The sequence below is a fragment of the Meles meles genome, chromosome 13, assembly GCF_922984935.1.
Source record: "Meles meles chromosome 13, mMelMel3.1 paternal haplotype, whole genome shotgun sequence".
Classification (NCBI taxonomy): Eukaryota; Metazoa; Chordata; class Mammalia; order Carnivora; family Mustelidae; genus Meles; species Meles meles.
The window spans coordinates 55,619,181-55,646,859 of NC_060078.1; the positions used below are offsets into that span (position 1 = coordinate 55,619,181).

Consider the following 27,679-nt stretch of genomic DNA (forward strand, 5'->3'; position numbering starts at 1 on the left):
TTTGTAGTAACATAGGTTACCTTTTGACATACAACTTATTATGAAATGATTTTTGGCCCAGTAATAATGCAAAGGGGACAAATATAGATAAGTGGTGAGCCGTTGTTAAAGTGAACTAGTCAGCACGAATTGCAGTTTTTTCTAATGGTAAGTCATAATGCTCCCTCTCCGGCTCTGCAATTGACAGGCATACTCTAATTATAATCAGTAGCTTAAAAATATGACCTTTTGTGCTGTTCCATATCTCTTGGATTTCTGCCTCCACAATAGTCAACTGAACCATCTTCTTGGAATACACATGAAGATGGGAGTTTCTGTGAAGAATACGCTGTCAGTCTGTTCTGTCTCCTGTGGTTAAATCCACATGAAGAATGTATTCTTCGATTATCTTCTGGATACACCATTCTAATAATGTAACAGAAACAGTTATTTTTAATTTTTTATTATTAGAGTTTTCAAACATAAATAACAGGAAAATACACACCCATGTGCCCATTACAGAACATTCAACACGTCATCATTTTGCCAGTGTTGCAGAAACAAGTGTTAATTATAATCACAGAAAGGATTCAAACTTTATGGGGGGCATTGTGCTAGAAGAAGTGAGTATACCCTTTCACCAACAGTCAAATGGTGAAGGGGGGAGCAGAATCCCTGCATGATGCAACATGGTAAAAGTAAGAATGCATCTCCCATGAAAGGAGGTAGGCCCTTCTTTACCCTGCAGAGAGAATTAGGATCATAGCAGCTATATTTGCTTGTTCCTTTTTATATTATGAAGTTAGATTAGCAGAATCATTTCAGTATAGCAGCAAATTAGGGGGTTATGTAGCTTATAGACAATCTCTTTTAGAGATCTCTTTTAGAATCTCTTTTAGAATATTTGACACTGAGAAGCTGAAGGCTAATGACTCACCGTTTTTGTTTTTTTTTTTAAGATTTTATTTATTTATTTGACAGAGATCGCAAGTAGGCAGAGAGGCAGGCAGAGAGAGAGGGGAAAGCAGGCTCCCCGCCGAGCAGAGAGCCCAATGTGGGGCTCAATCCCAGGACCCTGGGATCATGACCTGAGCCGAAGGCAGAGGCTTTAACCCACTGAGCCATGCAGGTGTCCCGACTCACCTGTTTTAAATTTTAAGTTTTGCTTTTCATGTATGTTTCAGGTATACAATTTAAAATTTCAAATCTTTCAATTAACCCCTACTAAAATATACATTTGTGGGATAATTCCAGCATATTTTTAATGTAAATATTTGATAGTGTTTGTAAAGAACTCTTACTTCTTTTCCTACTATAGTCCCTTCTTCTCCAAGTTGCTAATATGCTGTTATACTTGGGCCTATCAGTAATGGGTAAGTGGAAAGGAAGAGGTCAGGTGAAATCCTGTCTTGGCTGTCATCTGCCCTTCTCCCCCTCAAACCAAGGTCTCTTTTGGTCTATCTCAATTTTTTCTTTAGGTCTCTCCATTTGATGAGAATACCTTTGAGCCATGTTCATCCTGTCAATGGCTAAGGAAGTTAGTAAATTAAGAAAAACTAGGTAATTTAAGACAAAAACTTCAATCTGATTTCTGTTCAGTAGTTTAATATAGATTAGTATGGAATATCCTTTTATACTGAAACTTCTATTCTTTCACATAGGATGCTTATAATCCTGACCCCAAATCGTACTGCGTGACAAGAACAAGAAAAAGAAAGCCAAACACGCCCTTTTTTTTTTTTTTTAAAGATTATTTATTTATTTATTTGACAGAGATCACAGGTAGGCAGAGAGGTGGGCAGAGAGAGAGGAGGAAGCAGGCTCCCCACTGAACAGAGAGCCTGATGTGGGGCTCGATCCCAGGACCCTGGGATCATGACCAGAGCCGAAGGCAGAGGCTTTAACCCACTGAGCCACCCAGGCGCCCTGGAGTGAGAGATTTCTATTGACCAATCTTGTCTTTTACCCTGTCCAATAGAAGACATAATAATCAAGGAATAGAGTGAAGTTATTACAAAGGAAATGAAACAAGCTTAACTAGTACCAACTAGTAGCCACTGGTAACCCAGGTGAAGATGAATAGATTGACTGGTTTTAGAATCCCCAAACCACAGGGGAGAAGTGACAATCACTTCCAAAGGCAGTGGCCAGGATCTGCCAAGATGGTATATAAACCCTATATACATGTGGATTCACGAAATGCTTGTTTTCTAACATGTTTACATGTCACTGGTAGCAACAGGACTGAAAGGGATGGTTTTGCGGCTAAATCAGTATTTGCCTCTGACCACATTGTCTCTGCAGTTCTCAGTGCCATAGGCCCTGCGACGTGAGGAAAGTGAGGAAGGCCGGGAAGATGCTGGTAGGAAAGGTAGGAGAGAAAAAAAGAAAAGTTTCTGAATAAAACCAGGACAGCCCATAGCCCACAGGTAAAATTCACATCTCTCCAGGTACGTGTAGAATAATGTACAACTGGAGGAAACATTCTGAATTGAAAGGGAAGGCACACAGTAACTCTTCTCTTCACCTCCTTTCTCAAACCTTCCCCTCTTCTATGGTCTTATTCTCTATCCCAGCACAGTGCTTTATTTTCCTGGATTGTCTTTTTATTTCCATCCCTCTTCCTATCCTTTCTCATGTCATTCCTTCCCTTTCAGATGGCAGGCCTCCCCTCTTCCTGCCTTGTGCTTCAGTTTCACTGCTCTCCAGAAGACGCTCCCAACTAACGGCACCAAGAGGTGATTACTGCATGGCAGAGAGAGGCCTACTGGCGTGTGTGTATTAAAAAGTAATTTGTAGGGGCGCCTGGGTGGCTCGGTGGGTTAAAGCCTCTGCCTTCGGCTCAGGTCATGATCCCAGGGTCCTGGGATCCAGCCCTGCATTGGGCTCTCTGCTCAGCAGGGAGACTGCTTCCCTTCCTCTCTCTCTGCCTGCCTCTCTCCCTACCTGTGATCTCTGTCTAATAAATAAACAAAATTTAAAAAAAAAGTAATCTGTAGCAAACAAAGACAAACCAAAAAACAGAACAAAGAGATGGTTACCAGAAAGGAGGGTGGGGTGGGGGGCAGGGTGAAATCGGTGATGGGGATTAAAAAAACTAAACTTATCTTGATGAGCACTGAGTAATATACAGAACTGCTGAAGTTAAAGCACTATTGTATACCTGAAACTAATTTAACACTGTATGTTTACCATACTGGAATTAAAATTAAAGAAGAAATAGGGGCCCCTGGGTGGCTCAGTGGGTTAAGCCTCTGCCTTCAGGCTCAGGTCATGATCTCAGAGTGCTGGGATCGAGCCCCACATCGGGCTCTCAGCTCCGCGGGGAGCCTGCTTCCCCCCTCTCTCTCTGCCTGCCTCTCTGCCTACTTGTGACAAATAAATAAGCAATATCTTTAAAAAAAATTTAAAGAAAAAATAATTTGTAGGACAGCTAGAAGGAATACAGTTGATCCCTGAACAACTGGAGGTTAGGGGCGCTGATCCCTGTGTAGTCAAAAATGCACGCGTACTTCGGATCAGGTCATGATCCCAGGGTCCTGGGATAGAGCCCCACATCGGGCTCTCTGCTCTGCGGGGAGCCTGCTTCCTCCTCTCTCTCTGCCTGCCTCTCTGCCTGCTTGTGATCTTTGTCTGTCAAATGAATAAATAAAAATCTTTGGGAAAAAAAATGCACGCATAACTTTTGACTCCCCTAAACTTAACTAGTAACAGCCTGCTGTTTAACAGAAGCCTTACTGGTAACATAAAACAGTTGACTAACATATGGTCCTATGCTACATGTGTTATATACTGTATTCTTACAATAAGCTAGAGAAAAGAAAATGTTATTCAAAAATCGTAAGAGAAAATACATTTACAGTACTATACTGTAAAACATCCACATATAAGTGAACCTGCACAGTTTAAACCCTTGTTGTTCAAGGATTGACTATATTTTTAAAAATCCTTATCTAAAAGTCACAGTATTTCTCTGAGAAATCTGTTTCTAGTTTTTGTTTTGTTTTCTTACTACTAGCTTACAGTGAAAGGTTAAACCATTTAAATCTAATTTGTATATTTACTGCAATCGTGGGAAATAAAGGTAAATTTATAATTCACAGCATAAGAAATAAACCTTCATCACAAACTGAATCTATATAAGAATAAATCTGAATTTTAGCTTTGGGTGATAATTTATACCACTTTTATACAAATACCTAATCTGAAAGAAGTCTGAGTGTTTTGTTGGAGTCAAGTACCGTTTCTTACTGTGCAAAACAAAATGACTCACTTATCTAAATGCCAATCAGAATTTATGTTATCAGGAAGTGGGGAGTCCCGAAAAGACCGTGGTCTTTGTGAGGACGTTTCCTGTTCAAAATCCAAGTCTTCCAAAAGAACCTGTTCTTGTGGATCATTACGTGGGTGGTTACAGGAAGATATATGCCATGGTTTTGTTCCACTGTTGAAATCAAAATTTCTTAAATGCCTTTGTTTTTTAAACTTTGGAAAAAGTGGTAGTCTTTGTCCATGACCTCTATTAACATATTTTTTCAATGACATTTTCTCTGAGAAATCGTTGGAATGGTCATGTAGAGATCCTCGTGAGTGCTCTGATACGACATCGGTATATTCTGAATCTTCCAAATTCATTTCATCATGAAAATAGTTCTGGTAGAAAGGCTTTTGCCTTTGAAAACCACCACCTCTGTTGAGAAAATGAGAACTCTGTACAAGTAATTGGTCCTGAAAATCACCACCAAGTGGGTACTCATGGCGGTTATAGAAAGGCTGTTGTTTTTGTGCCCAGCTTCTGTTGATAAAACCATAATCTTTTGTTGGAAATTGTTCCCAACAGTTGCTATAGGCCTGATGATTCTGAATGGAATGTCTCCTTTGTCCATCAATTTTGCTAACAAAATCAAAATCATCTCCAGCATCTGGCTCATGGCAGTCACTGTGAGGCTGGGGATCATGAAATGGTCTCGGTCTGGTTCCATGTATCTTGTTATTGAAATCTGTTTCCTCTTGAGAGACATCATAACACTGGTGATTAGCAAAGAATGAACATCTTGGTCCTGGTCCTTTGTTACCCAAATCCCAATTTCTCAGGTGTCTTTCTTCTGGCATGCTGTCACTACATCTGTGTTTATACAAATCCCCATGCCTCTGGGACCGTCCATTGTTGACATAATCATAATCCTTTATCTGTACATCATTTTGAGGGTGCCGGTCATTAAGAAGCCTTGACCTTTTCCCAGTCCTGCTGGGGGGAAAACAGGCTATAAATACTAAGTATTTGAATAATAAAGGATAAATCTACGCCATAGCAAAACCTCCCTTGTTCAGCTCAACAGGACCGAAATTGTTGTGATGTCCCCGAACTGAATTGTGCCACATTTTCATTTTTCTCCTTTGTTTGCACTTATGAGCCCCAAACTTTCTCCTGTAGCTATTAACTTGTAGATTTCCAAACAAAAGTGTGTTGGTGTTAAACAGTAATTTTTTCCCCTAAAAACTAGACCACAACACATTTCACAGCAGTTTTTCATTTAGAGAAATGTCATAACCAGATCACTTTTATCATAATCTATCTGATGGGTTAAAGAAGTAATCTTACGAATATGGCTAATAACACACTAGATTATTGTACCGACTTCATGTGAGAAGAAGTAAGAAAACATATATTGATTTTTATATAATTACTCCTAAGAACTACTAATGGAGCTTATAGTATAAAATAATTTGGTATAAATAATACATTTTGGCTATTTCCAGTTTTTTTGTTTTATAAATAAGCTGCTATGAGCATTCAAGTCATTTCTGTGTGAACAAGCTTTCAGTCCTCTGGGATAAATGCTCAAGAGTGCAAATGCTGGGCTGTATGCTTAATCCATTTTTAGTTTCATAAGGAACTGCCAAACTTCCATAACATAGAGAACACACCAATTTGAAAGGGTCGAGAGGAGGAACAGATAGAATTTAGAATAGAAATAAGTATTTAAAAACCCAGGATGAGATACTATAATTGACTAAAAAGTTACAACTTTGTTTCCTAGCAACAAGAAAAGGAAAGTTTCATAAAAACAAAACACAACCTAAACAAAGATTAACAACGAAACCCTTCAGTGTCTGAAAACAAAATTACTGGCACCAAATTCTGAGAGACTTCACAAGGATTTTATTCACTGAAGATAAACAAATGCTTCCTTGGAATGGGGGTACAGACATTATGTGCAGGAAGAGCCCGTGTCAGAGCAGACAGGCGCTGCCAGGGTAAACAGAAGAGCTCTGTACAGCTCTTCACAGGGCTCACGCACATCCTGTGATGTTAGCTAACGCCTACCCCAGTGCCTGGCCCTGCTCAAGTCAGGACTCCTTCTAGGCAGGTGGGGCAGAGAGAAAAAGCTGTACCACTCAGGTGGCAAAATGCTTCATGTTTTGGGAGTGAGATCTGAAGCTGAGAAAAAGGAGAACGGGAGACTATCGTCTAGTCCAGCTTGAATTAAATCAGTTCACAATAGATCATCTCAATTTCTTGCTACATATTTCAGTTTAAAAATTCAAGTGCCAAATATTCCTCTTGATTTAAAATAGTATTGTTTATCCTGTGATTATAAAAAAAAATGCCAAGAGAAGAGTGTAATTTTTTTGGAAAGATAGAGAAAAAAGGGTTGTAAGAAAATTTTAAATTCTCTCCTATCAATTTATAAACATATATGATATATATACAAATGTATATCTTTTATATACATTTATATATATGTATATCTCATATACATATATATCAATATATATATGTAAGTCAGAGGAAATTCTAGTAACATTTGATAACCTTAATCCACTTCCTGATATACTGGTAGAATAAATACAAATTATTACTTAGAATCATAGCATTTTAAATTTTGAAGGGATCACAGAGATTACCTAATTCAATATTTGCCAAATAGCTTGGGGAACATTAGTTTTCCGTATCATGTTAATGCTAGTTCTGTCAGGGGGGAAAGCAGTTTTGTGCTTGAATAAGTTAGGGAAATGCTGGGTTCAATAAAATTTAATACATTTCTTTACTTCAGGAATTTGAAGGGCTTCTAATAAGCTAGTGTTCATGGTGACATCAGCGTGCATTTCCAAAATTTATTTGACTTAACACTTTTTATTCCTGTAAAACTAATAATACCTCATAAAATACTAGTTTCATATGTCCTTAAAATACAATTTAAGAAAGCCTAACTGATCTTGTCCAATGCTTTATGTGCTACATTAAACAACACTGGCCTGAAAACGTTACGTCATTGGCTCTATATGACCTACAATTTAGAAGTGGCAGAATCAAGATTTGAATGCAGACTTCCTGACCCCCAATCCCATGGATTTTCTAACCTACTCTATCATCATTAATATGTATCTAAACTATCATAAAATATTCATCTACAATTATGTTGCTTTTACCCATGAAAGTCTTCATTTGGGGACCAATCTCCAGATTCTTCCATAGAATTAGATGGGAGATTTGCATCTTCATCAGAATCCCAGACATCCATTCCAAGATTACTAGAGGAAAAAGATCAATACATTTTTAAAAATTCTATCAAAAATAAGATCATATGCTTTTAAACACATAAGGTGAGCACAAAACAAGGAAGAAAAAAGCACAACTGCACACCATTTGCATCACAGAAAAATCTGTGGATATTTTGCCATTTTGGCTTAGTGAGGAGAATAAAACTTAAGAACCATAAGGGAGAGGTCATCAGTCAAGCAAAATTTTAGGATGTTCGGATTTCCAACTTTGAGGATGTAAACAGTATCTCCTGTGGCCAAGAAATCATAAAAATTAAGGGCTTTAGGCATAGGCACTTATGAGGAAGGGTGAGGTAAAGGGGGAGTGGGAATAATGTCAGACACCAGACCTCCCTAACTCTCCCCTTCCATATACCTCCTCTGATTACCCACTTCCACTATCTGAAATTACCTTGTGAATGCTTTTCCCCAGTACCATACATCCAATCATTGACTCTTCCATGCAGCAAATACTTGTTAGGTGCCCCAAATGCGCCAGGCACCGTTCAAACACTTAAAGATATGGTAATGATCAAATCAGGCAAGTCCCTGCTCTCAAAGGAGAGGGAGACCATAAACAAGTACATAAATTATATAATTTCTGATAGAAATAAGCCCTTTGTAAGAACTCCAAGGTAGTATAATAGACAGTGACTGGGAGAGGGGGACAATATTAAGACAGGAAAGGCTGACTCTGTGAGGTGGTGACATTTGAACAAAGAAATCAGTTATGCAAAGACAGAGCATTCCAAGTAGAGAAAATATCAGTGCAAAATTCCCTCATATATGGCCTCGTGAGACTGCACAGAGACTTAAAAGCTTCATGAGGAAAGGGACCTTGTCTGTCTTATTCACTGCTGAATTCTCAGAGTCAAGCAGAGTGCCTTGACACAGTAGGTACCCCATAAATACTTGTGGAATGGAAAAGGATGAATAGTGTGTTCTGTATCATAACACTTAACACTTTGTTGTATCTGCTGGCTTTACTCACCTGTCTCCTTGAGGGCAAGGCCTCTTCCCAGCCTCTACAGCTGTTTAGCATTGGGCCTGGCATACAGAAATGCTTAACAGAATTCCTGAGCAGTGTATCAGAGATGTTAAATGAATAATGTATCTTTACTGGAGAAGATAAAATTAAGTGGAAGGTATTCTCTAGGAATGCCTCACTGAATTTATGCTAAAGGACACTTAAGATTTTTAAACTGTTACAATGTTCTTTAGTTTCAAAAAGTAGAAAAATGACTATCTGAACATGCTATAAAGGCAATCTTTTCAGGGATAGAGGGCAGAGAAGAAGGCAGGAAGAATTATGTCTCAGTGTCTATAAATGCCCATCACTATACCTTAGGAGAATATTAATATTAATATTGAATTCAAAAATTACTTTTCTAAATTCTAGTAAAAAGGATGCTACCATTGTTCTGATACATATGCTATCTATTGGGAATAACATTTCCTCAGGTAAAGGCTATAAACAAGCACATGGAAAAGGCTTCAAATGGAAGAAAAACACAAGAGTAAATTTAATTGAATAGCTCCTGTAAAAAGTAAGAAATGAATATCCAGTAAGTCTTCTTCCCAGGGTACTTGAATAAGTACTAAGAAGGAAATCCCTAGCTCACAGGCCTAATTCAATTTTTGGTTAAATTTTATTTAGCCTCTTAAACTCTGAAAGACGATAATGCTTTAGTGCATTATAAAACAGATGTGGTCTTTAAAAAATAAACACAAAAGTCATTCTTTTCATGAGCTATTATATAAACTTGCCCAAACACCTATAATTTGAAAAGAAAATGTTCCCTACATAAGTGTGAAATTTTGTATGAAGTTCAGGTGTGAGAAAGATTTGGGGGTCATATGGTAAAAATAAGAGCTGAAGTGACAAGAAAATGGGATTACAGGAATAAAAGCCAAAGACAGTCTTATCAAACATCTACAACAGGAATGACGAAGAGGAGACAACTAAGGTGAATGGAGCTATGAGAATATTAGGAGGCAAACCTAGATAGTATTGGGTGCAAAATAAAAAATTTAAAGTATGGGGCGCCTGGGTGGCTCAGTGGGTTAAGCCGCTGCCTTCAGCTCAGGTCATGATCCCAGGGTCCGCAGATCGAGTCCCGCATCAGGGTCTCTGCTCAGCGGGGAGCCTGCTTTTTCCCCCTCTCTCTCTGCCTGCCTCTCTACCTACTTGTGATCTCTGTCAAATAAATAAAATCTTTAAAAAAAATTTAAAGTATATGTAGAGAGTGGTTAATGATGCCAGATATTGCAAAGAAAAGCTATAGGGTGTGGCTAGGTTGTTGGTGACCTCTGACAAGGAAATTTTAATTAAGTGGTAAAAACACACTGGATACATTTAAGCAGAGAATAAGAAGGTAAAGAAATGGAGGCAGTGATCCTGGACAAGTGTTTTTAAAAAACTGGATAATGTATCAAGAGAATGGAATGGTATTTTGTACAAGATGTAGAAATCAATGGAATGCTTCTAGGTATTTTTAAAATTCTGTATATTTAAGGTATACATTTTGATGTTTTGATATACATATACATTGTGAAATAACTGTTAAATTAAGCCAATTAACATATGCATTACTTCACAAAATGTGTGCTCACATGTGTGTTAAGAATTTCAAGCAAGTAAGGGAACCTGGGTATTGAAAATCAGGATCTGGAAGAGGTACCTACACTCCTATGTTTACTGAAGCATTATTCCCAATAGATCAGATATGGAAACAACCTAAAAATGTCCATCAACAAGTTAACAGACAAAGAAAATATAGTAAATACACACAAATATTTTTCAGCTTTTTAAAAAAGATTTTATTTTATTTTTTATTTTTTAAATATTTTATTTATTTATTTGACAGAGAGCTAGAGAGAGAGCACAAGTAAGCAGAGTGGCAGGGAGAGGGGGAGAGAGAGAAGCAGGCTGTCTGCTGAGCAGGGAGCCTGATGCGGGGCTCGATCCCAGGACCCTGGAATCATGACCCGAGCCGAAGGCAGCTGCTTAACCAGCTGAGCCAGCCGGGCGCCCCTAAGATTTTATTTTTTTGACAGAGATCACAAGTAGGCAGAGAGGCAGGCAGAGAGAGAGGGGGAAGCAGGCTCCCCGCTTAGCAGAGAGCCCAACGCAGGACTTGATCCCAGGACCCTGAGATCATGACCTGAGCTGAAGGCAGAGGCTTAACCCACTGAGCCAACCAGGTGCCCTCAATCTAATATTTTTTTCATTATACTGTCCAACCTCGCACATTTTCAGAACAGAAACTGAGAAAAATTAGGGGGAAAAAAACCCAAATTCATTGTGCTGTATATTTTGGTATTGACTTAAATATTCTTTTTTTTTTTAAAGATTTTATTTATTTGACAGAGAGAGATCACAAGTAGGCAGAGAGGCAGGCAGAGAGAGTGAGAGGGAAGCAGGCTCCCTGCGGAGCAGAGAGCCCGATGTGGGACTCGATCCCAGGACCCCGAGATCATGACCTGAGCCGAAGGCAGCGGCTCAGTTGATCTCGGAAGCTAAGCAGGGTCAGACCTGGTTAGTACTTGGATGGGATTGACTTAAATATTCTTGAGATTTGTTTTAGGAGGCAGTTAAGTTGCTTGGAAATAATTTGATCCTCTTACATGTTGCTTTTAAGAATTATTGGTAAACTATTAAAGAGTAGCGTTCAGTCCAGGGCTAACTATTCCCCACCAGTGAAACAAGACCCTTCTAAGTACTATCCAGTATCCTATCAACTAGTCCGTTTTCCAATCTGGCTGGTGGGAAAAGGCACTACTCCTGGCTCTGTGTGAAAAACATTCCCTCTAATCTTCCAGTAGTTATAGTTTCCTTACAAGCAGGGTGCCTCTCTACTGATCTAGAGACTTCTCTCTCTGTGCAGCTCTCTCCTCTCCAGCACTAGCTGTGTTGATCTCTCTGATCATTTTTTCTCCTTAACTTAGGTATCCATCTGGTTCTGCCATGACTCCCCCTTTCCTGTGCCATGGCCTGGAAACTCTAAGGCAGTAAACTGGAACAATCCCGGGTCATCGATGTCCATGGTTCACCATTTCTCAGAGATAACTGTCCTTTATCCCTGCTATCCAATTTCTTGAAAATTATCTTTTCCTATATTTTCTCTGCTTTTTAAGTTGTTTAGTTGTTTGTTAGTTAGGTGGGAGAGTAAATCTGGTTCCTGTTACTCTGTCATGGTTGAAAGCAGAAGGTCTAGTGCTATCACTTTTTTCCTGCTCTGAAATCTTGGGTCTAAGAACTCTCCTACTTTATGAACTGGCCAATAAAAATTCCTCTCTTTTAATAGCCTTTTGTTTTATTTTAAAATATTTATTTATTTGACAGAGAGAGGGAAAGCACACAAGCAGGGGGAGAGGCAGAGGGAGAAGCAGGCTCCCCAGTGAGCAGGGAGCCTAATGTGGGACTTGATCCCTGGATCCTGGGATCATGACCTGAGCCGAAGGCAGATGCTTAGCTAACTGAGCCATCCAGGCACCCCTACTTTTATTTTTCAATAATTAGAAGCACAATTAAACTAATACATTATTTATTTATTTATTTTGAGAGGGAGAGAAAACGGGGGGAGGGGCAAAGAGGTAGAGGATCTCAGGCAGGCTCCACGCCCAGTATGGAGCCCGAACTGGGGCTTGATTCCACAACCCCAAAATCATGACCTGAGCTGAAATCAAGTGTGTGATGTCTACCGACTAAGCCACCTAGGCATCCCTCTTATAAATTCTTAAATATAAATAGTTCAGTAAGAAATACTTGGCAAAAGTAAGTACCAAGTATGGTGACTACTATGTCCAATTTTACACGAAAATCCCTTTATAATAACACACATAAAAATTCTAACATATAAACATCTAAGCTGTAAACAGTCTTTCATCCTTAAAGCTAATATTGTATAGAGGTATTACATGAGCAAGATGGAGGGATAGGAGTTGCCAATGTTCATCTCTCCCCAAAACAACAAAGCAATAACAAACTACAAACTGATAAAAACAGCCTGAGAAAGCTCTGGACCATAATGAGGAAGCGGAAGAAACCTTGTGGAGCTCAGAAAACCAAGCATTATACCTGAATCACCCCTTCCCCCAGTTCAGAGCAGCTCAGTGCCAGGAGGGATCCCCTTGGAAGGATTTCACCCCACAGAGGTAAAGGAAAGCTGGAGAACCCCTGCAAATCTTATCAGCGTAGTTGTTTGTGCACTGTAATGGGAACATAAATTGGTACAACCATTACAGAAAACAGTATATTGGTTCCTGGATGAATTAAAAATAGAACTACCATGTAATCCAGCAATCCTACTCCTTGGTATTTACCCAAAGGAATTGATTCTGAAGAGATCTCTGCATTCCCATGTTCACTGCAGCATTATTCACAATACCCAAGATATGAAAACAACTTAAAAGTCTTTCAATGTGTGAATGTAAAGAAAAGGTGGCAAACATACACACACACACACACACATACAGAATATTACCCGGCCACAAGGAAGAAGGAAATCTTGCTATTTGCAACATGGATGAATCTGAAGGGCATTATGCCAAGTGCAATAAGCCAGAGAACGACAAATACCTTCTGCGGAATCTAAAAAACACCCAGTTCATTTCAAAGAATAGAATTGTGGTTGCCAGTAGGGATAGTGGCAGGGGGAACAGGGAAAATGCAGTTCAAAGGGTACAAATTGTCAATTTTAAGCAGCATAAGTTCCAAGGATTTAATGTACAGCATGGTGAATAGAGTTAATAATATGGTACTGTAAACTTCAAAGATGTTGAGATCTTAAGCATTCTTACCCCAAAAAAAGAGTTAAGTGAGGTGGGAGATATGTTAATTATTTTGATCTTAGTAATCATTCCAGAATATATACATATATCAAATCACAATGTTGTATACTTTAAATATATACAAGTATTTGAAAAGTACTCCTCAATAAAGTTGTATTATATATTAAAATTATAATATAAAATTAAACATAAATATAAAATTTATATAAATAAAAACAAAACAAAAATTTATAAATATAAAATTAAAATATAAATATTAAAATTATAAAAGTATTCCTCAATATAGTTATATATTAAAATATTATATAAATATTAAATTTTATAAATTGCTAAAGTCTTGCTGCCCTTGGCTCTAACTTTAGGCTCTGGAGCTACATCTCTACTTGTATGCTTCAAAAATAAACACCTGACATATTTATGTACCATTTAACATTTCCCACACTCCCTTATTGCATGCTGGGAATTCATTTCTATAAAAGCAATAATCAGGGTCAATGAAAATTTTGTTCATTGCACTTTGGAGCCAAAGAGCACCTGAAAAATCTATTACTAATTTCTGAGAGACTTTAACTGCCCCAGTGCTACGTTAAAGGAGAGCTGGGACTCAGTTATCACTCATCTTGGTTTCTCAGTGATTTAAAATGTGATACACATAACTGAACTCAATACTTGAAACGTGGCAAAACCATATGTATAGTAAAATTATTAACTCCTTTGACTGTGATCTGAAACTTAAATGCTGACCTTTAAAGTACATTAGTTTTTTAATCAGCTGCATCATACTACATCAAGTAAAATTCCTGCTATTTTCATCTGAACTACTAAGGCTTCCACATCTTGTCAGTGCAATTTTTTAAAAAAAATCAACAATTGTAGGATTATACTTCTTTCTCCATAAATCTCATCATACTGGTTTCAGCTCAGCAGTTTGTCCTATTAATTTCAATTCTGAAACCTGGTTTGTTATTACAGTGATTCCCAAATGTGACCTATTAGCAACAGAAATCATTCTGAATGCATTAAAAAAAAAACACATAAAAAATTCCTAGGCCCCTCTTCAGACAGTTTGATTCACTAGGTATAGGTGAGCCAAATAAGTCTACACTTAACAAGCCCCCAAGTAACCCCCAAATAACCATATTTGAGAATCACTGTTCTCTCATAATCATTAATCCAAAATTGAAGACAGCTACTCAAATAAATACATATACACACATATTCACAGCAACACTATTCACAATAGCAAAAAGGTAGAAATGGGGGTGGAGGGATGGGTAAATTAGGTGATGGACATTTAGGAGCACACGTGATGTAATGAGCACTGGGTATTATATAAGACTGATGAATCAATGACCTTTACCTCAAAAACTAATAATACATTATGTGTTAATTAATTGAATTAAAAAATAATTATCATAAAAAAATAAAAAGTGAGGTTTAAAAAAAGGTGGAGCTAAAATCAACAAGTCAGGAAATGACAGGTGTTGGCGACAATGTGGAGAAAGGGGAACCCTCCTGCACTGTTGGCAAGAATGCAAGCTGGTGCAGCCACTATAGAAGACAGTATGGAGGCTCCTCAAAAAATTGAAAATAGAGCCACACTACAACCCAGCAATTGCATTACTGGTATTTACCCCAAGCATACAAATGTAGTGATCTAAAGGGGCACCTGCACCCCCATGTTTATAAGTAGCCATATCCACAATAGCCAAACTATGGAAAGAGCCCAGATATCCATAGAAAGATGAATGGATAAAGAAGATGTGGCATATATATATATATATATATGGAACATTATGCAGCCATCAAAAAACTGAAATCTTGGCATTTGCAATGATGTGGATAGAACTAGAGGGTATTAATGCTAAGTGAAATAAATCAATCAGAGAAAGACAATTATCATATGATCTCACTGATATATGGAATTTGAGAAACAAGGCAGAGGATCATAGGGGAAGAGAGGAAAAAATGAAACAAGAAGAAACCAGAGAGAGAGACAAACCATAAGAGATTCTTAATCTCAGGAAACAAACTGAGGGTTGCTAGAGTGGAGGAGAGTGGGAGGGATAGGGTGGCTGGGTGATGGACACTGGGGAACGTATATGTTGTGGTGAGCGGTATGTATTGTGTAAGACTGATGAATCACAGACTTGTACCCCTGAAACAAATAATACATTATATGTTAACAATAATAAAACATATATGTATTTTTAAAAGGTAGAAACAGCCCAAATGTCAACTAACAGATGAATAAACAGATTGTAGTATATATACTATGGAACATTACTCAGCCATAAAAGGAAATGAAATACCAATATATGCTATACATAGATGAATCTTAAAAACATGGTGCTAAGTGAAAGAAGTCAGATACCAAAGGTCTATGGTATGACTTCATTTATATGAATTATCCAGAAAAGGTAAACTCATAGACACAGAACGCAGAATGGTAGCTGCCAAGAGTTTGGGAAAGGGGTTAATGGTAAGCAGATACTTTATGGATACGGGGCTTCTTTCAGGGTGATGAAGATGTTTTTCATTCAATAAAGGTGGTGGTCACACAACATTATAAAAGTACTAAATGCCATGCAATCATTCATGTTAAATTGGTTAACTTCATGTTTATGAATCTCAACTCAAAAAAAAAAAAAAAAAAGATAATGTGAGCCAGGTATTTAAGACATCTAGAAGGTTCAGGCACATACTAGGATAGTAACCTGGAGAAAGCAATAGTACAGCATATTCTTCATGTTATGACAAGACAATGCGCAGATATATTTTGTTCCAGCACTGAGGAAGAAATAAAATTATCCCATAGCAAATGGGAACAGTTTAGAACACATTAGGAAGCTAAGCAATTTGTTTTTGTAAATATGGTTTTACTGGAACACGGCCTATTTGTTTATGTTGTCTATGGCTGTTTAAGGCTACCATGGCAGATCTGTGACAGATGACATGGCCTGCAAGCCTATAGTATTTACTATCTGGCTCTTTAAGAAACGTTCTCCGCTCTTAATAGAATGTACAATCTTTAGGGTCAAGCCAGGTTCACAATGAAGCAAAGACCCAAATGGAAAAGGCAAGGAAAGAATAACAAGCCCATAGTCATGGTGCCCTCTGTGAAGAGTTTCTGAAGTATTCAAAGCTTTATCTTTGAAGGGCAGAGTAGACAGTGATGAGGTGTTTGTGAACCTAATGAGAAATACATCAAGTGAGCACTCAGACCCACAACAATGAGTGTCCTAATGATATATATATGAGTTTTCTTTTGGTTTTTGTATTTAACAGTATGAATTATAACAAAGGTTTTAATTTAAGAAACCTACAAAGGATAAGAAAGAAATCTACTAAAGGAATAAGATCCTTGGATAAGATACAACTCACAGTCCAGTTTAAAATTTACCTTCTCATGGGTCGAGTTTTGAGATCCTTTAAGTACACACATCCATCTATTCGATGACCACGGGCCTCACCAAAAGCTAAGAATAATCAATGAAGGATTAATGTTGATCAAATAAAATTAATGAGGTAAATTTTGTGACAAGATCCTTGGATTTTGTTCACCAACTAACAGATTATATAATAAAATGATTTATTGTGGTAGCAGTGATGAGATCCTAAAAAATTTTATTTTTATATAAAAAAATCACAACCTTAATTTTTAATGTTCCCGTGTTTTCTTTTTTCATTTTTTTAAATAAATGGCTATAAGAAAAATCTAGTTAAAAATGTATTAAGTTGAAAAGGTATTAACAGTAAGGCAATAACTAAATAAAAAAGAAATAAATCATTATTTTCTATATTTTAATTCATTTAAATGGTACTACACATTTTCATAACATTGGTCCTTGTTTTTAGCTAAACTTTCTAAAAATACCTTGAATTGCTGTATCTGGATCCCAGCCTTCAACATCAATAAGGTACCTGAATTAAAAATATTATTTTAATTTTATAATATAGGTAAGGCTGAATTTTAAAATTTTCTTCTAAACAAGACAGACTTGAAAATTTAGCACCTATATCATTCTTACCTACATATAAGGTATCCTGTTCTGTTAATTCCATTGGTACAATGAACTCCAATGAGTTTATCTATAAAATGTGAAGAAATATTAAAAAGTATGAAAAAATTAAGATGAGAAATGTATAACATGTTTTATAAGTAATTTGTAATTTTTATAAAAATTCTACCACTAGTGGAATTCTTAGTCATAAAATTTAAATCTAGTATGTTAAAAGGACACTATCAAAGATACAGAAAAGAAACAGGCTTTCTATGTTGACCCTACTGTATCAAAAGGTGAATTTTTAAGGATAACCATACGAAGGACAAAGTTTGTATCATGATCATGAATAACATGCTTCAAACATTATTCAGAAAGAAATAATTTTAAACTTACTTCTTTGATCTTAATTGCCTCTGCATTCAGTGAAATGTACTAATACTTTCTGGTTAATATAAACACCTATGACATCATTTCTCCTTTAAGGCACATTATTTAAAACCACAGTTGAAGAATTAGAAGTAAGATGAATCTACTGATCTTTGTGGATGGGCCAGGAACCTTTTTTTGTATGGTGGAAATGACCTATCTTAAAAAATTTCCCTGGGGCGCCTGGGTGGCTCAGTGGGTTAAAGCCTCTGCCTTTCGCTCAGGTCATGATCCCAGGATCCTGGGATCGAGCCCCGCATCGGGCTCTCTGCTTGGCAGGGAGCCTGCTTCCTCCTCTCTCTCTCTCTGCCTGCCTCTCTCCCTACTTGTGATCTCTATCTGTCAAAAAATAAAATAAAATCTTTAAAAAAAAAAAATTTCCCTATAGTGAGGTTAAAGTTTGAGTACTTCCCTAGAGAAGATGGATTTTGAGAGCCATATTCATCTTCTGGGTATCAATTCTGAGGAAATTTTTCAGTAAGATTCATTCTCTAGATGTTTTTTCTTTACTTGTATTCGTTCACCTTTCCTAGCCTGACAATTGCCAGAACTTCTCAAAAGAGCTGATTTGGCACCTTTCTTCAGGACCACATGTGAAGATAGATTCAGGAAGCATTCATTTAGTGTTTGTTAGGACGTTGTTTTCAACTGGCACTGAATTTTCAACTGGCACCCACATTTCCAAGTCTTCAAATTATTTTCAAATACTATAAATTTTGGGGTGAACATATTTAGAATCAATTTATAGTAAGAGGTTTTAGAAACCCATTTTCATTATTTTGTGGTCTGAATGAAATGGAATTCATTTTTGTAAAAATAACAACTGATTTATGGCCTTTTTATATGAAGAATGATCATTATCTGAAATAGTTTTCTCAATACATACATATTTTTTTCAAACATCTCCATATGGCTTTATACACACACAGACACACATACACAAAGGTGAGGTTTTCATTTGAGCAATGATAGCTCAGGTAATTCCAGTTGAATCTATCTGGCACCTCAATGAGTTCGGAGTCTAGTATGGGAAGAGCCATAAGCAAACAAAGCATTTGCCATAATACATGATGAATGCACACCAACGTGTTATGTGAGTACATAAGAAAGAGCCCTTAAATTTGCATTGGGACATAGGTTTCAGAGGTTTGAAAGAAACACTGAGATAATCCTGAGAAATGAGTGGAAGTTCACCAAGAACAAGATGGAAAATATTTCAATAAAGGAGTGTACAAACACCAGGAGGATAGATAGCACTTGTATGGGAAATAGACATGTGAGACATATGGGAAACAAATGTAAGAGGCTTTTAGAGGGGCACCTGACTGGCTCAGTCAGAAGAGTGTGCAACTCTTGACTTCGGGGTAATGAGCACGAGCCCCATGCTGGGTGCAGCAATTACTGAAAAAATAAATAAACTTATATAAAAAAGAGAGGACGCCAAGAATCAGGTAATGAAGCATCATGTTATCTGTAATCTGGTGCTTATTAGATGGGATGCTACTGAAGGATTTTAAGCAAGAAAATGACATAATCGGATGTGCATTTTATTTTATTTCTTTTATTTATTCATTTGAGAGAGACACAGAGAGAAAGATCACAGGGAGGAAGGCTGCAGAGGAAGAGGGAGAAGCAGGCTGCCCCATGAGCAGGGAACCCGATGAGCGGGGCTCAATCCCAGGACCTCAAGATCATGACCTGAGCTGAAGGCAGTTGCTTAACCGAGCCGCCCACGTGCCCCAGATGTGCATTTTTGACAGATAAATTTGTGGAAGTCTGGAGGAATGACTGGTGGAAGGAGAGGCAAGAAATCTATGCAGGAGGCCATCAAAATAACCCAGATCAGAGAGGGCAAGAATAGACCTGGGGAGGTAGGGGCAGGAGAAGGAAGACTAAGAGTTCAGTTTTTGATGTGTTCAGTTTATTGGTGCCAGATGAACCCCTTGGTGGATACAATGTACATGTGAACACTGTTCAGGAGTTCAGGAGAAAGGTTTGTGCTAGAGATACAGATTTAGGGGGCCAAAGTTAAAAATAGAAAAAGATGAGACAAAGTGAAGTGAAAAGACTTTTGTTTTTTTTTTTTAAATCAAACCATTGTATTGAGGGGATTAGGGAAGGAGTGGAAGGACTGGGAGGACAATGAGATCTGACATCCAAAATCTCCCCAGCTTTGCAGTTGCCAAAGCAGGACAGATTCTTAAGAAGGCATCAAGGATTTGAGCAGGACAAAAGACAGAGAGGAAGCATGGGAGGGGGATTATTAGTAAAGAAAAGAAAACTTGAAAAAAAAATATTAGCTAGAAAACTGAAAAACACTTAGGTAGGAAAAAATTGAGGAAAACAATATCATAGAAGCCAAAAGGAAAATTTTAAGGAAGGAATGAACAGCAGAGGTTAAGCTTACAGAAATTTAAGCAAGATAGGGATGGAAAACTATTCTTTGAATTTCTACAATCTTCCAACTGAACTATAATTAGAGAGCTGTAGAAATCAGACTATGGGCGGTCAGTAAGAATCTCTTTAGTGAACAGTAATGGAATGGGCACAATGAACAGGGACAACTCTTTCAAAAGTGTAATCAGCAGAGGAGGGAAACAGAGCATGAAAGAAAGAATTAAGGTTGCAAGAGGGAAAAGAGAGGATTATTTTAAGACATAGGAGAGGCCTGTGCTTGTTTATATGTTGGTCTATTACAGAGTTGAGAATAAATAAAGAAAATGTCCCAAAGAAGGCAGGATTGGAGGAGAGGTAGAGGTCTGGTCTGCTTTTCTTAGGAAAGCAGAAGAAAGGGAGAATATGCGAGTACAGATACAGGTTAAAGTAAGAAAGAGACCTCTGTTTTTCTTGAGAAGTGGGGAGCTATGATATATGAGCTGAGGAAGGAGTGTGTTGCAGGCAAGAGTCAGAAGCAGATGGGTGAGTTGGTTGGGGATAGGGAGAAGACTGCCAAGCAGCAGTAAGAACCCAACTGAAACTCTTAACCAACCACCCACGGTGGCACCCAGATAACACTGTGGAGGTATTCTAACATGCAAGAGAAGGGAAGGAGGACTGTTGGATTAAACTAGGGATGAGTATTTTTGCATTGGAATTTAGAAAGTATTTCTTAAAGATCTACTAGTGACTAACTTTTGGAATAAAGATAAAAAAGGGATATGTATTGTTAAAAAGGAGAGAGCAGGCCCAAACTGGAATCACTTAACTAAACCCCACCAAGACTTAATACCTAACCTAAGTGTAGCTTCAGCTTCTCCCAGAAATGTGACTTTTAACCAGCCAACTTGGAATTTCCTGGACAGCACAAGGAGATAATCTAATAGACCCTTTGCGTTCCCCATAGGAAGGTGGCCTTAACCTAAAACAATGTGTTCTTTACTAATAAATTCCCCTCTGCCTTTAAAAATCTTTTCTTTTCTGGATGGAGCGCCTTGTTATTTGCTCGATGGGATGCTGCCCATTTCATGAATCACTGAATAAAACCAATTTGATCTTTAATTTATTCAGTTGAATTTTTGTTATGTAATAGTATCTTTTCAGTCTATATAGGAAGTCGTCTTTTTACAGATTTTTTTTCTCCACTTGGTTTTTAAAATCAAGAACTTAAGATCATATCAATGTTCTAGTACCCAACGCATCACAAACCTTTGGTATCATACACTAAAATGTAACTTTATTCTGCTCAGTGGTATCTAGTAGGAACAATGTTTTGATTCATTAAGTCTGTTTTCCTAAGATAAACAGTTTAACTAACAGCAATTAGCCTCCTTCCCCTCTGCCTAGTCTTTGGGGAAAATAAGCTTATGAAGCTATTTTTTGATTTGCTGGGACAGACACAATAAAAAGTAGAACCTGTAGATTCAGAATAAGGCTGCTGTGGGCAGCTAGCATTGTAACCACTGCAATCAGCCTGAAACCGTGAAACCAATTCTACTTCTCAGGCTCTAACTGAACAGTTGGTTAAAGAGGAGCCATTAGTAATTCATCAGAAATAAGCCACTTTCCAAGAAGTAGGCCTTGTCACCTGAAATTCTTCCCTAAGTCCAGGAAACTAGGCAGGCAGTACCAACCTCATCCTTTTCTTTCTGTTCATTTACCCCCAAAATGGGTTCCTTGTCCTTTTTACATTTCTGGGTATAAAAAAATTGTTTAATTCAGGAGACTGATGCAGGAAAGTAAAGGAAAATTGATTTTTATTGTAATTACTTAGCTCAGGTACAGGAAAAGGACAATGAGAAGAGAGAAGTTAAGAAAACTAAAAGGGAAAACAGAATTGATTTTGTCAGCCAGTGGGGCAGGGAGGGTAAGAGAAATAACAAAAAACCCTGGAAGACTAATAGGCAGGGAGAGAAAGGAAGGTGTCCAGAGATAATTAGATCTAGTGAGAGTAAGAGAACGAGAAATGTGAAGAGTGTAGATGTCATCAGAGAAATCTATTCTATAGACATGCTATCCATAAGCAGTATTTATTAGCCCCTGGGACTAATCCTAGGTATAGTCTAGTTTACAAATTTTTAAGTTTAGTAGCTCTTATAACCCAAACAGGAAATCACTAGAGTGAAGATGCTCATGTGGTCAGATCACCTCGGATCACCTCTGAGTCTAAGGGGAAGCCTCTACCAGAGGTAAAGGTAAGTCCTTGACCACTAAGCATTAAGAACACCTGGATAACACTTTGTTTTTTAAAGCAGCCTTTTAAAACTATAAAATACATAAATAAAATAAAATAAAATAAAACTATAAAATACATGTCCATTATAAAAAACAACACCTAAAACATAGGAAGTACAAATATGAAGACAAAAATCACAATCAGATGCCACTATTAACACTGTGACGTTTATCTGAGTGTTTACTCATATTTATTATTTATAAATATAATTATGTAGTGACACTGTCATTTAAAAATACCTCACAAGCATTTTGCCAAATCACTGAATACTTCTCTTTTACTTGGTTTTTAACAACTGCCTATTATTCCATGTGTATGTAAATGCTATAATTTAATAAACTTCATGTTTAGTGATCCTTTAGGGTCCTTCCAAGATATCAATATTTTAAACATATCAGTGAGTATTCTTGTTCACATGTTTACATATACTTCTATTTATAGAATAAATCTATTATCCTGTTACTTATAATTCTATTATTTATTATTAAATTTATTTAGGTAAGACATCCCCCAAAATACATTCATGGAGTTAAAAGGTTTACATAAGACTTTATCTTTCTTTTCTTTATGAAGCCAAACTGTACATCAAAGAGACTAAGATGTACCTTCCTTTATGCTACATATCCTTTTTTTTTTTTAAGTTTTTTATTTATTTATTTGACAAAGAGAGACACAGTGGGAGAGAGAACAGAAGCAGGGGGAATAGGAGAGGGAGAAGCAGGCATTCCACTGGACAAGGAGTCTGATACGGGACTTGATCCTACAACCCTGAGATCTTAACCTGAGCTGAAGGCAGACATTTAATGACTAGCCACCCTGGTGCCCCTATGCTACATATTCTTTCAAAAGTTATTTCTAAGTCAATTTTAAAATACTGAGTTATATTTTTGTCTGTCCTGGGCTATCAGCATTTAAGGAATGCTGTAGGAAACCCATCTGTAAAGCAAAGAATCATCCCTCAATGTATCTTTTCTGTTTGCTTTACTTTCTTCAAACCAAGTTTTCTTAAAGTGAGGGGCATGTATAGATTATAATCTCAAGAAAATCTTTGATAATGTCCTTTTAACTATAAGTATTTAAGTGAAATATGTTTATCATCTTTAAGTGATCTACAATAATTTCTATTAAAATAATATTTGTTAATTAAATAGAAACATTTTGATTACATTAAAGGTTATTAATTACCATTTTCTGCATTTTCCCACAGGAACTTTCTGACCCACTTTTTGAACTGCAGAATAGTAGCATTGTCAGGGACTTCGAGTCCAACAGTATAAAGTTTTTTATAATGAATGCTTTTAGGTAAATCCTAGAAACAAAGGAAAATAGAATGCAACAATTATGTCATTAAAAAAAACATATTCTTCAACCTAATGAAACTTACCATTCAGTATTTTTTAGATCAGGTACAATGATTATACTGAAGGCACACTGTAGATCAATTTGTGCAGAACTCTTCTGTTTTTTATTAAAGATTTTATTTATTTATTCTCAGAGAGAAAGAAAGAGACAGTGAGCATTGTGTAGAAGTGGGGGCAGGGGCAGAGGGAGTAAGAGACTCTCAAGTAGACTCCCTGCTAAACATGGAGCCTGACATAGGGCTCAAGCTCATGACCCTGAGATCGAAATCAAGAGTCAGATGCTCAACAGACTGAGCCATCTAGGTGCCCCTATTTGTGTGGAACTCTTTTGTAGTCTACATAAAAAGAGGCTATAAAATAAGCCTAATTCCTAGAGGCCAATGATAAGGATTCAAGTGATGAAGCAGGCACAGTGTCAACCTAATATACAAGCTTGAAGTGTTAACTCCAGGGGCACCTAGGTGGCTCAGATCATTAGGCATCTGCCTTTGGCTCAGGTCATGATCTCCAGGTCCTGGGACTGAGCCCCACATCGGGCTCCCAGCTCAGTAGGGAGTCTGCTTCTCCCTCTCCCTCTGCTTCTCCCCCTGCATGAGCTCTCTCTTTCAAATGAATAAATAAAAAATCTTTAAAAAGATAAAGTGTTAACTCCATACTTGGTGTTACAATTCTAGATATCAGCTTAGGTTATGTAGTAAGCCTATTTTAATATTTCCCTGACTCATTCTTAAGTTTGCAAGGGAGTCTAAAGTGGAGACCCTAAAAAGGAAGAGCTAATTTAATCATTTAAGTAAAATCAATTAATCAATTAAGTAAAATCAATTAATCAACTAACAATATTCATTTAAAGAATATCAAGGTGATGAGTATAAATGCTTATGGTCAGATCCTAGAAGAAGGTAATAGTTTTGGAAAAATAAGGATAATGACCTTTGAACAGTTATATGCCAAAAAAATATGCATAACAGACCAGCAGAAGCTATAAATGTTAGGCCTTGAAGAACAGGTAAGAGTTTTGGACAGGGAGAGAGAGGGAAAAATTCCAAGTTTCTGCAGTGACTTAAGGCACGGAATCAAGAATGTTCATGAGATAGTGAAGAGATGGTTTGTTGTGAAACAGAGAAGAGCCTGATGAGAAGGGGGTCAGATTAAATTGGGCCTTGAAAAACAGAGAGAGGAGTTTAGATGTGATGCATTCAAACAGTGGGGAGGGCAGGGAGACCTGATATTTTTTTTTTTAGGAAGGACCTGGAATGGGCATGAAAATTATGTTTAGGCACAATGAGTCAAAGATATATAAAAAAGGCTAGCTGTTGAATAATAAGGTAAAAGATCTGGAGAAAATGAGACACATTTTTTAGGAGGAAAAAATCTACAGGGTTTGAAGATAGAGGACTCAAATGATTTCAACCCAATACGTTCAGTAATGGTGCTTTCAGGTGAAACAGGGCAGCTGAAAGAGGTTGCAAATTTGTAGTTTGGGGAAGGAGTGGTATGGAAGTAAAGAAATGATGGTGTGTTTAGTTATATGTATGCTAAAGATATCAAAGACTATATGTTACCTAATCAGGGCAGGAATGGCAGATGACATCTTTGATGGCACCAATCCAATTGAATAGCAAGGCTCAAGAGTTATTTTCCTCTATAACAAAGTTTTAAAATTCTCTTGCTCTCCACAGCCCTTAGCAAAGTCGTGTCGCTAAGACTTGGGACAGGGAGGGGAGGACTGGAGGATGATGAGGCCTAGTGGATCCTAATCTCCTGCTTCAGCCAACACAATTCTCTGTTTATCTGCTTTATATAATGGGCTTCAGATCATGATTTAATTGAAATGATTTTGCTGCAAAAAAAAAGTTCAAAAAACACTGTTGTACAATAATATGTATCTCGTGTTTTTTCTTTTTCTTTTTTCTGTTGCTTTCTTTTCCATCATGCTACTCTTTCCCTCGGTTTCCTTGTTCCCTTTTGTGCTTTTCCTGTTTTATTTCTATGCACACTCAATTTATTCTATATATTTGTTCTCTTAAAAGAAAAATATTCCATTTTTTCCTCTCTGCATAATCCATGATTTTAGGAAAAAAAGGTACTATATGATTATGTGAAGGATTAAGAAGATCTCTAATAAATTCCACATGGGAAATGCTGAAATTAGTATTAAAATAACCACACAGTTACTTTCTTTAAAATGCAATATTAAAAAATCTTTTCTATTTCAAGATGTATCTATGATAACAAAATATATTTGTAACTTTACCTTAACTTCATAATATCTTGTGGTGTATGTTAGATCGATAATTAATCCAAGTTCCACATTTAGTGCTTTTATTGCACTTATCAAATCTTTTGGTGTAAACTTCTGGGTTGGAGTAAGTCTCTGATTAACTGCCTATAATGAAAAACGAACAATAAGTTTATGAAATACAGATAAAATATACCTACCATAAAATAAACAAGGAAGAGAAAAAACATAAGAAGACAAAAAGAATCAGTGAAAACTGTCATACCTTTAAGAACACTGGAAAAATCTCATAATGAATTGGAGCTGTGAGAAGAGCCCAAACATATTTACATCATCTGCTTCAGTGATTTGATATATGTCCTTGTCACCAAGGACTCAGAACACTTTAAAAAGGACTATCCTGCTTGGATCCACTGGAATTTTCTTACATCAAATTCAGTTTAAAATAAAGTTATTAACCATGAGTGAAAAATGGTTTTGTAGTAGAGTTCTCATTTGAACTGAGGCTTTGAAAAGTTAAATTACTTGCCCTACATCACAGGCTAGATGGCAGTCAAGATTTTAAACCAGAAATTTTTACTTTTATCCAGCTCATACCAGTCTGACTCATTTGACTAAATGTTCATTTTTCTCCCAGATATGAAGGTTCTTAGTTTCCATATTTATATTAAGTAGAGTGAGAATTTTAAAATGTCATATATGGATTGTCTGGAGATAAATCTATAGTTTTGGTCAACATTTACAGATGTTACCAGCTTCTTCTGGTGTATTTGTTATTGCTCTCAGTTGTGTGTGCTGATGGTACAACAGATTTGATTTTTGTATTATATGATTAATAAGAAAAAAATCAGTTAACATAACGCACTACAAAGCCAAATATAAATAAGTTTAAAAAAAGTTTAAGTTCAAGTTTAAAAAATTAATTCAACTTGGGAACAAAAAGAAATGAACTGTATGCTACATGAATGAATTTTGAAACATGCTAAGTGAAAGTAGCTAATCACAAAAGGTCACAGACTTTATGATTCTATTATATGAAACGTCCAGAACAAGCAAATCTACACAGAAAGTAGATTAATGGTTGCCAGGGGTCAGGGGAGGGGAAATGGGGAGTGACTACCAATGAATACAGCGTTTCTTTTTGAGGGGATGAAAATGATGTGGAATTGGTGTCACTGATTACACAACTCTATGACTATATTAAAAACCACTAAGATAGATACTTTAAAAAGGTGAATTTTATGGTATGTGAATTAAAGTATTAATTATATTAAATATATTTAAAAAGTAACTTAAAATTACTTCTCAATATATTAAAAAAGCAACTAAAAGACCCATGAAAGGGAAAAATCTGAGTTAAATTAGGAGGCCAGTATAAAAGATTCTGAACTGTGTGCTCACACATTCCCAATGTCAGAGCAAGCAGGAGAAACTAAAGCTGCCACAGATCTGAGGCCATGTACAATATGGCATGGGTTTCAAGTATCTTTTGATTTTTTTAAGGAAATTCTATGCAAAGGATTTCACAAATTAGTAAAGGAATGCTGATTTTTTCGCAGGGGTGGTGATTACTCGAAAGTTATCCATCTTTATTTTTGGATTATAACTTTTAAGTAGATCAAAATATAAAAAGCAAAAATAACATTAGGATTCAAAA

General features: G+C 36.8%; 1 protein-coding gene across 1 annotated transcript in view; it reads right to left on the reverse strand.

The window, feature by feature from the left end:
* Positions 1 to 212: 212 nt before the first annotated feature.
* The window catches only part of LOC123955063, a 44,347-nt gene continuing 16,880 nt past the window's right edge, over positions 213 to 27,679 (reverse strand). Inside the window, exons 3-10 of the mRNA XM_046026599.1 lie at positions 26,038 to 26,169; positions 23,608 to 23,731; positions 17,349 to 17,409; positions 17,195 to 17,241; positions 16,721 to 16,796; positions 7,414 to 7,515; positions 4,253 to 5,224; positions 213 to 405 (exon numbers count right to left, since the gene is read on the reverse strand). Of these exons, the coding sequence (XP_045882555.1) occupies positions 213 to 405; positions 4,253 to 5,224; positions 7,414 to 7,515; positions 16,721 to 16,796; positions 17,195 to 17,241; positions 17,349 to 17,409; positions 23,608 to 23,731; positions 26,038 to 26,169 (1,707 nt within the window). The remainder of the gene's footprint in view (positions 406 to 4,252; positions 5,225 to 7,413; positions 7,516 to 16,720; positions 16,797 to 17,194; positions 17,242 to 17,348; positions 17,410 to 23,607; positions 23,732 to 26,037; positions 26,170 to 27,679) is intronic.